Here is a 13,358-nt window from a genome sequence, read left to right as displayed (position 1 = left end):
TTTTGGTTAAGCATCAGTACGTCCTCACCCCTACTCTGTTTTGCTCCTGAGTGCCCAAAAAGCGAACCAGCCACGGAGGGGAGCCAGATTTTACAGCCACCACACCACCCCGAGCCCAGCAAGCCTCGCCGGACACCAGCTGATTTTTATTTCTAACACACTATTTAAAAATTATACAGCTCCAACCAGCCCTGTTTTTGGAGAATCCCCCCTTCAGGGCTCCTGCGTGCCCGATTCATCGTTTTAAACAAACGGGCAGTGAGCAGGGACCCACCGTCTCCTCGTGAAGCTGGCCGTGCGCCCTGCCAGCCTCCGCCTCGCCGCACAGGGCTCTAATCCCATTAAACCTCGCCAGGAGAGGAGCTTCCCGCTCCCACGTTCAATTAGGCGTGTAAAGCCTCTTATCACCCGCACGTCGGGAGCCCTTTGGGCGAGAACTGCCTCTCGGAGAGGTGGCAGAGCCCATCTTCCTCCTGCTTTTCCGTGGAAACGGAGCTCCTGGAGGGCTCCCTCTCCTCCTCTCCAGCCAGGCAATGGAAAGGGAAGGGCTAACGGAGGGCCTGGCAACACGGAGCCCGCTGGCAGCCGGCCACCAATTCCATAGGAAATACCCTCCCTAGAAGGTCACCGGAGCGGTGGCAAAGTTTGGCCCAAAAGAATTGGGAAGAGCTGCCAAGCCGTGACGCAAACGGAGGCGGCGAGCAGCCCGGCTTCCTGCGCGAGGCCGGCACGCCGAGAGGCTGAGGGCTGCGAGGAGCACAGCAGCCTCCTGCCACGGCCCCCTTCTTGCTGTCCTTTTCTTTTTTCTGGCAGAGAAGCGGGATGTTTTGTTGCCGGTTGATTAATCTCTTATGCAAATCACTTCGCTGCTAATTTGATACGGACGTGAGCTCGCCACGGAAATCATCTGTGGGCTTGGGGCTGGTGAGAGGAGGAACAGCAGCAGCAGGGTCCCCTCCTGACCAGGGATCCGACCCCAGGGCTGCCAGAGAATGGGGACAGCCACCAGGGAGCCCAAGAGGAAGGTTCCTTGGACACCTCCCAGCTGAAAGCCCCCTTCCAGAGCACCCCTGCCTTCTGCTCCCCGAAAAATCCCACCCAGAGACCTTTTGCCTGCAGCTTTCAAACTTTCCCAGAACCGCTCTTCATGCAGAAGCTCAACCTTAGCTCAGCTAAAAGAAGACTCAAAATAGGTCTGATGGGAACTTTGACAACCCATTCAGCCCCTAAACGTGTTTTTTTTTTTCTCCGCTCAATACAAGAAGCCAACAACTGCCGTGATAGGATTGAGGTCGGGAGCACGCAGGGATCACTTGGTACCTCCCAAAGGAGCGTGATTTTGGGCTGCTTCTTTTCCATGGAGATTTCTTTTCCTCCTAAAACAGGACCTAGGGGCTCCAAGAGGAAAGGGGGTTGGCCGCCGTGCCTTACCCCAAGCATTTCGCTTCCACTGCTCATTTCTGGCTGCTTTTCCTCGCGCATCTCAGATGTTTCGCATCGCCTCAGCCAGCAATCTGTGTCGAAGCCTATCCGGCGTGCTCATTTGTATTCAGTTTCCTTCAGTGGTAACACGCTATTCAAGCAAAATCAAAACAAAGCCTCCAAATAAGCACTTGCGAGACGTACCTAGTCATCTGAGTAATTAGACACCCTCCTGCTTCCAAATGCACCAAAACCCACAGGAGGGTGCCAGCAGTTCCCACCACGGCACCCCGATCACCCGCGGCGGCACCCAGGGGTGGAAGGATGGAGGAGGCACAGCGAGAGGAGCAGAGCCACGAGCAAACCCATGGATCTGTTGTGAATCCACAGCCTCAATCATTTTCTGTTGCCCCAGGGAAGTCGGCAGCGGGGCCAGCACGGAGCCCACGTGCCGCGAGGCCATCCCACAGCACCGAGCAGCGACATCCAGCGCAGGGGATGGCTGCACGTGGGCTCTGCTCACGTTTCCTCACCCCACAGGCAAGCTACGGGGGCAAGGTGGCAATGAAACACTCAGGCAGTGCCCGAGCAGTGATCTCCAGCGTGGTTTTTTTCCAAAATTTCCAATTTTTCTTTCCCCTCCCCATATTTGCACAGAGCATCAGGTCACACTCACCCTGCCTGCAGTTCACAGTCCAACCCTTAACGTGAACTTTCTTAATTATATGGGAATTAAGGCAGTAACCTAAAGCAAACCCTGTCCTGAATGGGAGCACTGACCCTCGCCACCTCCTGTTCCAGCAGACCCTGCTGCCAAATAAATAAATAAATAAAATAATCTTTCTTCCCAAGCCTATTTTCTTCCTCTGAACAGCCTCCGCATGCTGCTGCCTCCTCCTGAGGCTCCCTCAAGACGGGACGGGACCGTGGTCCTGCCATCCTCACCCACAGCAAGAGCACTTTGGGACAAAAAAGAAGAAAAAAAAGAAAAAAAAACACACAATAATTCATATTTTTCAACGTAAGGAAACTGAGCGGAAGGGTTAGATTCTCTCAGCTGAGCATCACTCCTCATTTTTGTAGGTAGAGGGAGAACTTTCTGTAAGGTAACCCTCCAGGAAGGAAAACAGCTCAAGCACAGAGGTAAGAAAAGGGAGAGGAAGGTGAGAAAAGGGACTAAAAGGAAGGCACCGCTCCCTCCCGGCCCCAAGCAGTTCCACCCAGCGAGCAGGGCAGCCTGAGTCACGTTTCGGGGATGACTAAAGGAAAGTGCTCGCATTTCCGAGGCGGCCCCGTCGGGAACCCCAGGAGCTATACGTGCTGAAGGAAGATGTCAGGAGTCAGAAAGATGTCAGAAGAGCAAGGGAGACCAGCACACCGCTGGTCCTTAATCCAAAAAAATTAAGGAAGGGGGAAGGAAGCAGTAGGAACCTGGGGGGAGCTCGCAACCGGTGAAATCCCACCCGAGAGCCAGGCTGACACGCCGAGGCCCGCTGGCCTCCACATCCTCTTTTCACATCCCAGATTTCTGCTGGAACACCAATTCTGAACGTTGTTCCCCCTGCAGGACGGTTTTCATCCCCATCCCTCTCACTTTAACCCAAAAAAACGTTCAAACAGCTTTGTGCGGCAGAGAAACGATTACACTGGGAACTCAAAACGCCGAGGTGGCGGCACAAGTCGGGGAGCGCAGCCCGAAAGCCTCTCCCACGGCGCCGTTTTGGGAAGCCTGGCGCGAAACGCACCGCCCGGCCCTGGCGTGGCATCGCAGGAGGCGGCGTGAAACAGCTGCAAACGGCAAAATTTTGGGGCCAGGCCTCGCACCCGGCTCCTGCGACAGCGTTCGGACACGGCGCAGCGCTCACCCTGCGGGCAGAGCGACCCCGCTGCAGGAGCCGCAGCCCCGGCTGCTCCTGCCTTCAGCTCGGGGCACCCAAACCCTTTGGGCACTTTGGGGACATCGCGGCCCCGCAGCATGGCCCGCGTGGAGGGACGGGCACCGGGACCCGCTGCCATACAGCGCAGCCCCCGTCCTCACGCTGCGTTTTGGGGTCATCCCCGGAGCTGCAAAGCGAGCACGCCGGGTCGGGAGCTCGCTTCCAGATCTGCGGGTATCAGCAGAAATGGAGATGCAGGACCCAAAGTCCTTGACGGTGACGGGCGCTCATTGACGGGGGGTTATTTTATTTTAGGGACCGCTGTTATGAGGCTGGGGGGTGGAAACCCCGCTACCTTGCTGTCCCATGGGCGAGAAGGGTTTCAAAGCAGCCTTACAACAAGGGGTCTGTGCCCTCTGCACACCACAACACGGATTCATGCTGGAGCCTGGCACCCCAAAAAAAAACCCCAAAAGCTCCCCAGCTGCTCCCACCCCCTCCTATAGGGGCACAGACCCCAAATCCCCCCCGTAGGATGCGGTCAGGGAGCAGGAGCACCTGCAGCTGTAGGGCTGGCTGCAAACCCCAAGGTTTTTCAGACCCGCCGCAGGGCTCACTCACCCCAAAATGCAGGATTTAGGTTTTTTTTTCCCCCAAAATTTAGGTTTTTTGCCCCCAAACCCCCCTCCGGTCAGGGCAGGGCTGCAGGGTGCGGGTGGCGCAGGACATAGCGGGATGGGGCGGGTGGAGAGCTCCGGGGCTGCTGGGGGGGGGGGGGGGGGTTAACCCAGCGGGAAAATGGGGTGAAAAACGGGGAAATAGGGCAAAAGCAACGGGAGCGGCACGGGAACGGCACGGGAACGGCACCGGTAACGGGCACCGGGAGGGGAAGGGAGGGGAAATGAAGGGAAGGGAAGGGAAAGGGGAAAGGGAGGAAAAGGGGGAAGGGAAGGGGATGGGGAAGGGGGCAGGGAGAGGACCGGGCACCGCCACGGCCCCGGGGACCCTAAAACGGGAGCTGGGAGGGGCGGTGGCGGCGGGGCTGGGCTGCGCTCGGCCGGGAGCCGTTACCTGGGGACGCAGCTGGGGCTGGAGCCGTCGATCTCCCAGGTGGCGAACAGGTTCATGGGCACCGGGCGGCCCAGCGCCCCCGCGCCCCCCGGGAAGCTGAGGCGGCCCCGCTCCGCCGCCGCCGCCATGGCCGCGAGCACCGGCCCCGCGCCGCCCGCCCCGCGCCGCCGCGTCACGTGGGAGGGGGCGTGGCCTCGGGGGAGTGGGCGTGGCCTCGCCGCCGGTGGGCGTGGCCTTGTGGTGTCTAAAGCCACGCCTGTGCTCGCTGAGGCCACGCCCACCTCGGTGAGGCCACGCCCACCGCGCCGAGGCCACGCCCACACGACTGCGCCCAAACCGGAAGTCGCCTCTGTCTCTCCTCCACCGGAAGTGGCTGCGGCAGCTTCCGGCCAGCTCAGTGCCGGCGGCGGCACCGGAGGAGGAGGAGGTGGTGCCCGGGCGCTGCGCGGCGCCCTCCTGCCCCGCCGCCATGGTGCTGCTCACCATGATCGCCCGCGTGGCCGACGGGCTGCCGCTGGCCGCCTCCATGCAGGAGGATGAGCAGGTGGGGGTCAAACAGCGGGCGGGGCCCGCAGGGGTCCCGGGGCCGGGTGGGTGGGCGGTGCTGCCGGTGCAGGGGGGGTTGGGCCGGGCCCGGGGGCTCCCCTCAGCCGCGGCTCTCAGCCTGTGCCTTTTCTCTCTCTCCCTCCGCAGTCCGGCCGCGACCTGCAGCAGTACCAGAGCCAGGCGAAGCAGCTGTTCCGCAGGCTGAACGAGCAGTCGCCCACCAGGTGCACGCTGGAGGCGGGAGCCATGGCTTTCCAGTGAGTACCGGGGTGCCGAGGGGCAGCCCGCTGCCGCTCCTCCGTGTGGATTTCAGTCTGTTTCGTAGCTCTGCCTTTGCTGAACCTAGCATGGGTTCTCCTCCCTTTAAGCATTCCCTGTTAGCTTGCGTCCTGTCTGCCTTCATTGGGTCCTCTCTACCTTCCACCCATCCTACCTTCACTGCTTTCTCTCTACCTTCTGTCTTCTCTTCTTAAAAAGATGCTCCACACCTTCCCCTTTTCTTTCAGCAAGTCTTTGGTAAAAGCAGCTTGGCGTTACCACCGTGAACCCCTTCTGCACAGGACTCCCCTATCCATAAGAGCATACCTCATAACACGTCCACTTGAGTTAAGGCACACAGGGCATCTCTGATTTATTTCTTCACTATATTTGCCAAATGTGTTTTTCACACCTGCTACATTTGTCAAATGTGTTAACGTTTAATTAATCTCCTTAACTATTGGAAAACTCTCAGCTTAAAAGCTCTTTCTGCAGTAGCACATCAATAAGGTAACTCGAATATAAAGTAAGGAAAGCCTGCAGAGAATGTGGGTCAGGCACCCTTGGTCCCCAACGAATAGCAGTGGGACAGGGAAGGAAAGTAGGAGGAAGAATTGACAGCCCATGAAAGGCAGCAGAGCAGGCTCGTGTTTGAGAAGAGGAAATGCTTCTTTACGTGACCTGTAATTAGCAGAATAATTGTGGGAGAATTGATTCAAACCCAAGGTCTTGTCAAGTCTCAGAGTTAAGCTACCAGCAGGAATCCATCTGTTAGAGAAGGAAGCCTCAGTGAGGCTGGGTGCTGTGTGGGGTGGCCAAGGCAGAGCTGTGCAGGTCTGGCAGCGCTGTGCCAGGCATCGCTGCACGGCAGTGGGGTTGTTCTCTGTCCCCAGACCCTGGTGGCTGGGTAGACGGCCTCCAAATCCACGACATCTGGCTTTAGTTCTGCCTTCCTGTACTGAGGGCCCTTTAGTGCCTCTCCCGCCCGACCCTTTTCTGAAACGTTCAGGGATTTGGCAACATGAGGAGACAAGAAGAGGAGATTTTGGGGAGAGCTGTCTTCAGCAGAAGCCATGTGGTCCCCAGGGCAACTTTTCTTGTGGTTGGCTAACGTACAACGACTGCTGCAAGATTGTTTGGTTTGGCTTTTCCCTTGGCTCTGCTTGGCTCAGTTAGGGAGCTGTCGTGGTCTGATTGGAGAGGGTGGCACAGATTGGGGTTGTCTGCCTGTTCTTATCTGCTGTAGGGTTTGGGTGCTGTTCTTGGAGTTAACTGGGGAGTGCTGCTCTGTGTCTTCCTCCCAGAAATTAAAATTTGCTAGAATTAAAAAGTTTCTAAGAGTTCCTGGCGCAAATGAAGTGCTGCTTCTTTTCAGCTGGGCTGTTAAGGCAGTGCAGAGAAAAACGTGATCAGATCAGAACGTCTCCTGTGGTCGTGGTGCAGGAAGGGGAGGAAACAGGGGAGTTGGAGATGCTGAAATAATGCTGATGGCTGTGCTGTGAGTGAGCACAGCGCGTCTTGTGTTCTGCCAGGTCAGAGCTCCGACTGCTGAGGGCAGCACAGGCCAGGGCTGAGCCATTTGTGGTGCGAGAGGAGCGTGGCTGAGCTTGCTGAGGTGGCAGTGGACGTTTTTAGCTTCATCACCTCGGAGGAAAGCCTGGTCGTGGTGAAGTGTAAACTCACAGAACAGCTGCTGAAGTGAGGGCTGTAAATGTAAGGTGCAGGCTTCAGCTCCCGAAGCTGTGTCGCTGCAGGTGCAGGAACACCCACGTAGCTGCTGTGCTGCGCGTTGCGAGGTGACCTTTGCCTCATTAATGGCCTAAGGCTCCTAGCTGTCATGTTGAAAGCAACCCTTGGTCATTGCCACTGATAGCAGGTCGAAGGATAAAGCTGCTCTCTCAAAATCATCCAAAACGAGGAGAGGAACCTGCTGGCTGTGCTCGGGTACAGAGGTTAGAACTGGCTGACTGCAAACATTGGCCCCAGCCGAGCAGACTGCGTGCTTGGGTGCTGTCTAAAGCTCAGAAGGTGTAAAATTCAGAGAGGTGGCTGGCTGTGCGGGAGCGCTGCTCTGCTCGGGGGCTGAGCCTGGCAAAACTCTGCCTCCGGGGCAGAATGAGGTGTGCTGGCTGGCCCTGGTGCTGATGGATGGACTTCAGATCCAAGGTATCACCTCAGGGAAAAGCAACGGGGGGTACTGGGTACTCAGAGCTAGAAGCAAGTTGAGTAAGGTGCATTTGAAGGGTTTGGAGTGTCTGGAAGCACAGCGGGGACCGAGTTGTTCTATAAGCTTGATGCAACTATTAATACAGTTTTCAAGCTGCTTATTTAATGACAGTGCCCTCACGAGTAGGTTAATTCTCTAATATGCCATTAAGCTCTGCGCTAACGAGACTGCTACATAATGGCCTTGTACAGAAAGTCAGAGGAAGGTAACGTACGAGTAACGTTTAAATTCCATCTTGAATAAAATAGCTAAAATTTTCAGTGTATCCAGGGCTGTCTGCCAGCTCCACTGCCTCGGCTTTGGTAGAAATGTTGCTGCCTCTTTTTGTATTGGCCAGCTGAGGAGGGAAGTGGAGGAAGGATCACCCAGCAGCAATGAAACCCAAAGAACATCAGGAATCTTGGGGCTGATGCCATCCAATCCCTTACTTCGGTAGGGTTTTTAGCTGACTCAGAAGGAAACACCCCTCCCTGTTCCCTGTGCTGAGCCTTTGCATGTGTGCTGGGGAAGCCAGCAGAGCCCCTCTAGCCCCAGTGTTTTATTCAGCTGCCTTTGGGGTGCACGTGGACGGCAACGCCCTGCTAACAGGTGAGTGCTGAGGAGGAAGGGGGCACCCAGAGCCCCAAAAGGGCAGGTGGGAGCTGGCAGCCACTGGGCGCCCTGTCAGAGGGTTGAGACTGAGTTCCTGTGCGTGCCTGAGCCTCGTGGCAGGGCTTTTTGTTCGTGGGCCTCAGGAACTTGGCTGTGCGGTGCTGTTTTAGAGCTCTGCTTGGCCACCTTCCCCTCTGCTCTGCTGGCAAACTCTCTTGTGCTTCCCTTCTTCCAGCTGCAGCAGCATCCTCCCTTTTCATTCTGAAGTTATTACTCTTGTTACGGGTATTTTGTTTTGATGATACTCAGGCCAACTTTTGAAGGTGAAGGACAGAAGTTGATGTGTCCGGGTGCAGGGTATGAAAAGTGATGCCGGAGAGGATGGACCCAAAACCACTTGCTTAATTCTGTCTGTGCTTCTCCTAGCTACATCATCGAGAAAGGGGTTTGTTACCTGGTCCTGTGCGAGTCGGCGTTCCCGAAGAAGCTGGCCTTTGCCTACCTGGAAGATTTGCATTCGGAGTTCGATGAGCAGCATGGCAAGAAGGTGCCGACGGTCTCCAGGCCCTATTCCTTCATTGAATTTGGTGAGGTCCCTCTCCAGGGGGCTGGCTAGGAAACTTTTTTTTTTTTTTTGGGGTGGGCAACAGCTGCGGGATGCTCACCAGCTTGGCCGGTGGAATTGGCAGTTTGGCCTCTTTTTAGTGCAAAAGAAATTGGTGTTTTGAATGAGGAATGCTTGTGAACAGAGAAATAGCAGGAAAATGGTAAATGCCCTTTGCTTCAGATTTCTCTAAGGCTCTTGGCTCGTCTCCAGCGAATGTTTGCAAGCAGTCTGTTGGCTGTCTGAGCACTGCTCCCACTCCCTTGGCAGCTGGGCTGCTCTCTGTTACGTGTTTTCTCCACGTTGCATCTCCAGGAGGTGGTGTGGAGCTACGGAGGTGCAGTAAGGCTTTCTGATACAGCGCCCTGGGTGAGAGGGAGCGGGATGAGAGTGCGAGGAAAACCAGTATCCACCGGTGTGCTGGGAAGGGAGGGAGAACTCCTGGTGGCTGCGTTGAGGTCTTGTTTTCCTGCTGGTGCTCCCTCCATTTACAGTGAGAGCTGCATTAACCTGAAGTTGAATGGTTCCACCCCCTGTGCCCTTTTGTTTCTGTGTTTGAGGGTGTGTTTCTGGGAACACAATTCACCAGAAACCCTGGGGGGTTTCACAGAACACCCCTGTTCCGTCAGACCATTGACTGGAAGTGGTGGTGGGTCCTTCAGCTGAAGATGTTGGCTAAAGAAGGGACAGCCCAGTTCCTTTTGCAGGGCCATCAGGTGCTTTTGGGGAGATCGGAGCTTCCCTCTGACGGCCCTCTCTCGTTCCAGACACATACATCCAGAAAACCAAGAAGCTCTACATCGACAGCCGGGCGAGGAGGAACCTGGGCTCCATCAACACAGAGCTGCAGGACGTGCAGAGGATTATGGTGGCCAACATTGAGGAAGTCTTACAGCGCGGAGAGGCACTTTCAGGTACCGTCTGGCTGCTCTTCGGTGTGTGGTTCCTCATCCCCTCGGCCAGCTGGGTGGGGAGAGCATACCGGAGGGAAAGGCTTCCTAATTCCTGGGGAGAGCAACGGGCTTTGGGTTCTCCATTTGGGTATGGTGCTTCTTTTGGGTGAGAATAGTGTGTCCCTGCCTCAGGTGGCTCTCATCCCAACAGGACAAGCACCAGAGCACTGCAGACAGGCACAAGGCGTGCTGCCGTGTGGTGTCTCAGCTGCTCCAGAGCCACTTGCTCAGTTAACCCACCATTTGGGGATCACCTGGTTGGGTTAATCTGCCCTTTCTCTGCCCTTTCCCTCCGACAGCTCTCGATTCCAAGGCCAACAACCTGTCCAGCTTGTCCAAGAAGTACCGCCAGGACGCCAAGTACCTGAACATGCGTTCCACCTACGCCAAGCTCGCGGCCGTGGCTGTGTTTTTCATCATGCTGATCGTCTACGTGAGGTTCTGGTGGCTGTGACCTCCTGTCGGCACGAAGAGGGAAAGCCGGTAGCCTGGCAGATGTGTGTGTGTGCGGGACACCGGTCACGGGGGATGTGCATTAGAATCCACGCAGGACCATCACCTTTATGCGAGTGGCCTGAAAATGTTAGGTGGCACCTGAGTACCACACTTGTTAGCGAATCCGAACCGTAGGTGTAAAGGCTTGTTGTCTGCAGGCTTTTCCTCCGAGGCAATTTGCACTAGGGTGCTGTCGCCGCTGACCTCCCGAGGCTCTGCACCCCTCTGCGGGGCGAGCTCTGGGGGCAGTCAGTCGGTGCAGTTTAGCATAATCACCTTCGACGTCCTCCTCTTGAGTAGCTCTAGTGGGAACTGGACTCTAATGAACATTCCTTGTGTTGGCAATGGTTGCTTTTTTAGAATCTGGGTCTGTGTGTTTTTTTTGGGGTGGTTTTCTTTCTTTTTTTAAGACGACTCCCCTGTTTGAAGGCAAATACTGCTCTGTACATATTACAGTAGCTTTCACCTCTGTCAAGCTAGCTGGTGTTGAGTTTTCTGTCTCTGATGTACTTTCAATTGCTTTAGGAACAATTGGGTGGTAAATAATGCCTTAAATACATTCTGTCTAGCACTAGGAGAGGCAGTGAAATATTACCGATTCCTACAAAATTAGACTGCAGGTTTTAAGTGTCCACTTTCCCTCTCCTGGCAGCTGTGTATGACGGTATGTTTCCATGTGATTAAAAACAGGGTGTGTAGCTCAAGTGCTGTTGAAGCGGGCACAGTGCAAACGATGTCAGCATTGTCTGTTTGTTTTTTCCCTTCTATCTGCAGATTCACTGCATTGTTTCCTTCCTCTTTACTACGCTTTCCTTCCAAAACATGTCAAAACTGCCAGCATTTTGGCTCTGGAATGCTCGTTTTCTTTCTCCCTCTTCCACCCAAAGCAGCCAAAAAAGCAAAACTCTGAATGTTGTGAAGAAAAGGCAGTGTTTCCTTAAAGAGGACTTGAACTTTACATGAAGGATTCGAGAGGATAACTGTAAAACAGTGGAATCCTTTGGAAATGCCACCTTTTTTTCCTCTGGTCACCCTCTCCCTACCTCACTTGGGAAGTTGAAATTATAGGTGAAGAAAAACACGTTATGGGGCAGTAGTGTATCACTTCTTCTTTCTCATGGGCCAATCTCTCTAGTTCCAGTGTAATGTGATTATTTTTTATTGTTGGTCTGGCTGTGCTAGGAGTACAATTTTATCTGTCAGCCTTTTTTTCCTTTCACCTAAAAAACAGCAAAACCCTGCAGGCCTTTCCCCTCTTCTCTGCACTCGAGTGTCTCTAACGTGGTAGGAAGCAGGCACTGTCACAATAAAGTTTCAGGGTTCCCCAGCACCTTTTAAAAGCACATTGTGGTGTAGTTCTGGATGTGTAAACGTGACCTGGAAGCGTTTCCTGCCCCAGGTAGGGATCAGGGGGCTGTTTTCCTGCCTGGGAGCACTGTGGGGCTGGCAGGGACGCAGTTAGCACTCATCCATCAATCCCCCTAGCCACTCTGACCTGCCACGTAGGCTGAAATCATCTGTTTGCTGCATGATGCCAAGTCTTATGTTGTAGATTGCTTTATGATTACCGTTTTTAATCCTGACACGTGGTGTCCCTTCCTGGTGGCTGTCCCAGGGCTGTGGCTGTGTGATGGAGGTGGGCAGACACCGACCGTACCCCGATTGTTGTGACCAGGGGGTGATGCTCCTGCAGCGACCAGCAGCTCCCCGAGCAGCTGCCCGCTGCAGCCCCACTGTCAGCTGCGAAATAAACGCTTCTGAAAAGTCCCTTGGCACCATGTCTCGTGTTTTTATCATCCCTGAGGATGCTCTCTTCCCTCCTGGGAGTACAAGGGGGTGAAAATGACCCCGTAGTTAACCCGCAGCTCCCTGGCGCTGTGCCCTGCAGCCTGAGCTGTCGGTGCCAGCGCAGGGCTGGAGCTGCAGCCTGCAGATGGCAGTGCCTGCACGGAGCTGGCGCACAGCGCAGGGCCCCTCCAGCTCTGACAGGGCTCTTCCTGAGGGTGCTCTAACTTGTTGCATTGCCCTGGCCTCCCCGGGGGCACACAGCATTGCTGGCCTGAGTTATTTCTCAAAAAAAAATCTGTTTTGGGGTTTGCTTGCTGCTTCCAGGGGGGCGAAGGCCATGGTGTGTGGCTGGGAAGGACTGGAACTGGTGTAGGGACAGCAGTTAGCACTGATCAGCCCTGCAAATCCTGTCCCCTGCCTCCTCCTGTGCCCCTTTGGGTGTCACGTACGAGCCAGCTGCGTCTGGCACAGGCCGTGGAGCATCTTCACCATCGCTGCTCCCAGACAGCAGCGGTTTGGGTACTGCAGGGTTTTGGTTTCTGTGTTTATTTGGGCACCAGCTGCTTCCCCTGCCTTCAACCCGCTCCTCGCACTTCCAACCCCCTTTTTCGGACAGGTTCTGAGAAAAAACAACACACATTTGGCCTCTTTCTGGGGTCATCGGGGTGTTTGGCCTCAGATGGTTTCTGGCAGCTGCTCTGCCGTGACCAAATGTCGCGGTGGCACCCAGGGCTTGGGTTCAGCCCTCACAGTGCCTGGTCCTTGTCCTGCCTCCCTTGGGGGTCTGTTTGGCACCCTGGGCTCTGTCTCTGTGGGGCTGGTAGAGGATACCCTGCAGAGCGGGGCTAGTGGGCTCAGGGGGTGCCCACCCCTCCCCAGCCTGTCCCCACTTTTTCCCCAGCTCAGACGCAGTTGGGGTCCCCCGTGGGACATGGGGTACCCCTGTGGGATGTGGGGTACCCCAGGGTTGCCGTGCACGCAGCACTGAGCCCCACAGCGGCTGCCCCCAGCTGACTGTGGCCATGCCTGAGCAAGCAAACCCACTGGAGGGGATAAATTAGATCATATTAATTAGATCAGTTAGGTCGGGGGGGCTCCTGCTGAGCTCCGTGGTTCCGAGGAGGGCACCGGGACCCACGCCATGGGGGTTTCTCTGCCGTGTCGGCTGCCGGGAGAAGCCCAGCGTGATTTTGAATCATGGCTCGTAAAAACCCCTTGTGGCTGAGCCCTGGCGCTCTGCTCGGAGATGATAAACCCATTTCCTGTGTCATTTCTTTTTTTTTTTTCCCTTCCCCACGTCGAGATGCTGTTAGCTCTGCCTCCCACCAGAACCCATCCCCAGGGGCTGCCCGTCACCCCAGCACGCTGCAGCCCCTGGCACACCACCCATGCTCGCAGGGATTGGGACTCCCCGGCACGGCCCGGAGCTGCAAGCGTGCCCTCCCTGCCACCTACCACCCCGGCCCCCGAAAATGGAAGTAGACACAGGATTTGCATAAAAGAGCAGAACTAAATGTGCTCGCTCG

At 55.7% G+C, this 13,358-nt stretch overlaps 2 protein-coding genes across 7 annotated transcripts in view; one reads left to right on the top strand and one right to left on the bottom strand.

The window, feature by feature from the left end:
• Positions 1 to 4,555, bottom strand: part of PACS2 (phosphofurin acidic cluster sorting protein 2) — a 66,669-nt gene extending 62,114 nt beyond the window's left edge. For 5 of the 6 annotated variants that reach the window (XM_068690841.1, XM_068690844.1, XM_068690843.1 and 2 more), the window contains exon 1: positions 4,371 to 4,554. In XM_068690841.1, the coding sequence (XP_068546942.1) occupies positions 4,371 to 4,498 (128 nt within the window). In that variant the 5' untranslated portion in view covers positions 4,499 to 4,554. Of the gene's footprint in view, positions 1 to 4,370 lie in introns of all 6 variants that reach the window. The other variant, XM_068690848.1, reaches the window with a different exon arrangement.
• A 184-nt stretch (positions 4,556 to 4,739) lies between these two features.
• SEC22B (SEC22 homolog B, vesicle trafficking protein) lies at positions 4,740 to 11,811 on the top strand. Its single transcript, XM_068690877.1, has 5 exons — positions 4,740 to 4,914; positions 5,064 to 5,173; positions 8,419 to 8,579; positions 9,364 to 9,510; positions 9,849 to 11,811. Exons 1-5 carry the CDS (start codon positions 4,840 to 4,842, stop codon positions 10,001 to 10,003), a joined length of 648 nt encoding a protein of 215 aa, XP_068546978.1. The 5' UTR covers positions 4,740 to 4,839; the 3' UTR covers positions 10,004 to 11,811.
• The last annotated feature ends 1,547 nt before the right edge of the window (positions 11,812 to 13,358 follow it).

The sequence above is a fragment of the Anas acuta genome, chromosome 8 (assembly GCF_963932015.1).
Source record: "Anas acuta chromosome 8, bAnaAcu1.1, whole genome shotgun sequence".
NCBI classification, from domain to species: Eukaryota; Metazoa; Chordata; class Aves; order Anseriformes; family Anatidae; genus Anas; species Anas acuta.
The sequence above is the reverse complement of the archived record's forward strand: the minus strand, read 5'-3'. Positions and strand labels throughout refer to the sequence as shown.

Excerpts from the sequence above, each read along its gene's own strand:
- SEC22B (XM_068690877.1), top strand. The coding sequence starts at position 4,840 with ATGGTGCTGCTCACCATGATCGCCCGCGTGGCCGACGGGCTGCCGCTG. Across the intron at positions 4,915-5,063 it reads CCATGCAGGAGGATGAGCAG|TCCGGCCGCGACCTGCAGCA; the intron begins GTGGGGGTCAAA and ends CTCCCTCCGCAG. Across the intron at positions 8,580-9,363 it reads CTATTCCTTCATTGAATTTG|ACACATACATCCAGAAAACC; the intron begins GTGAGGTCCCTC and ends CTCTCGTTCCAG.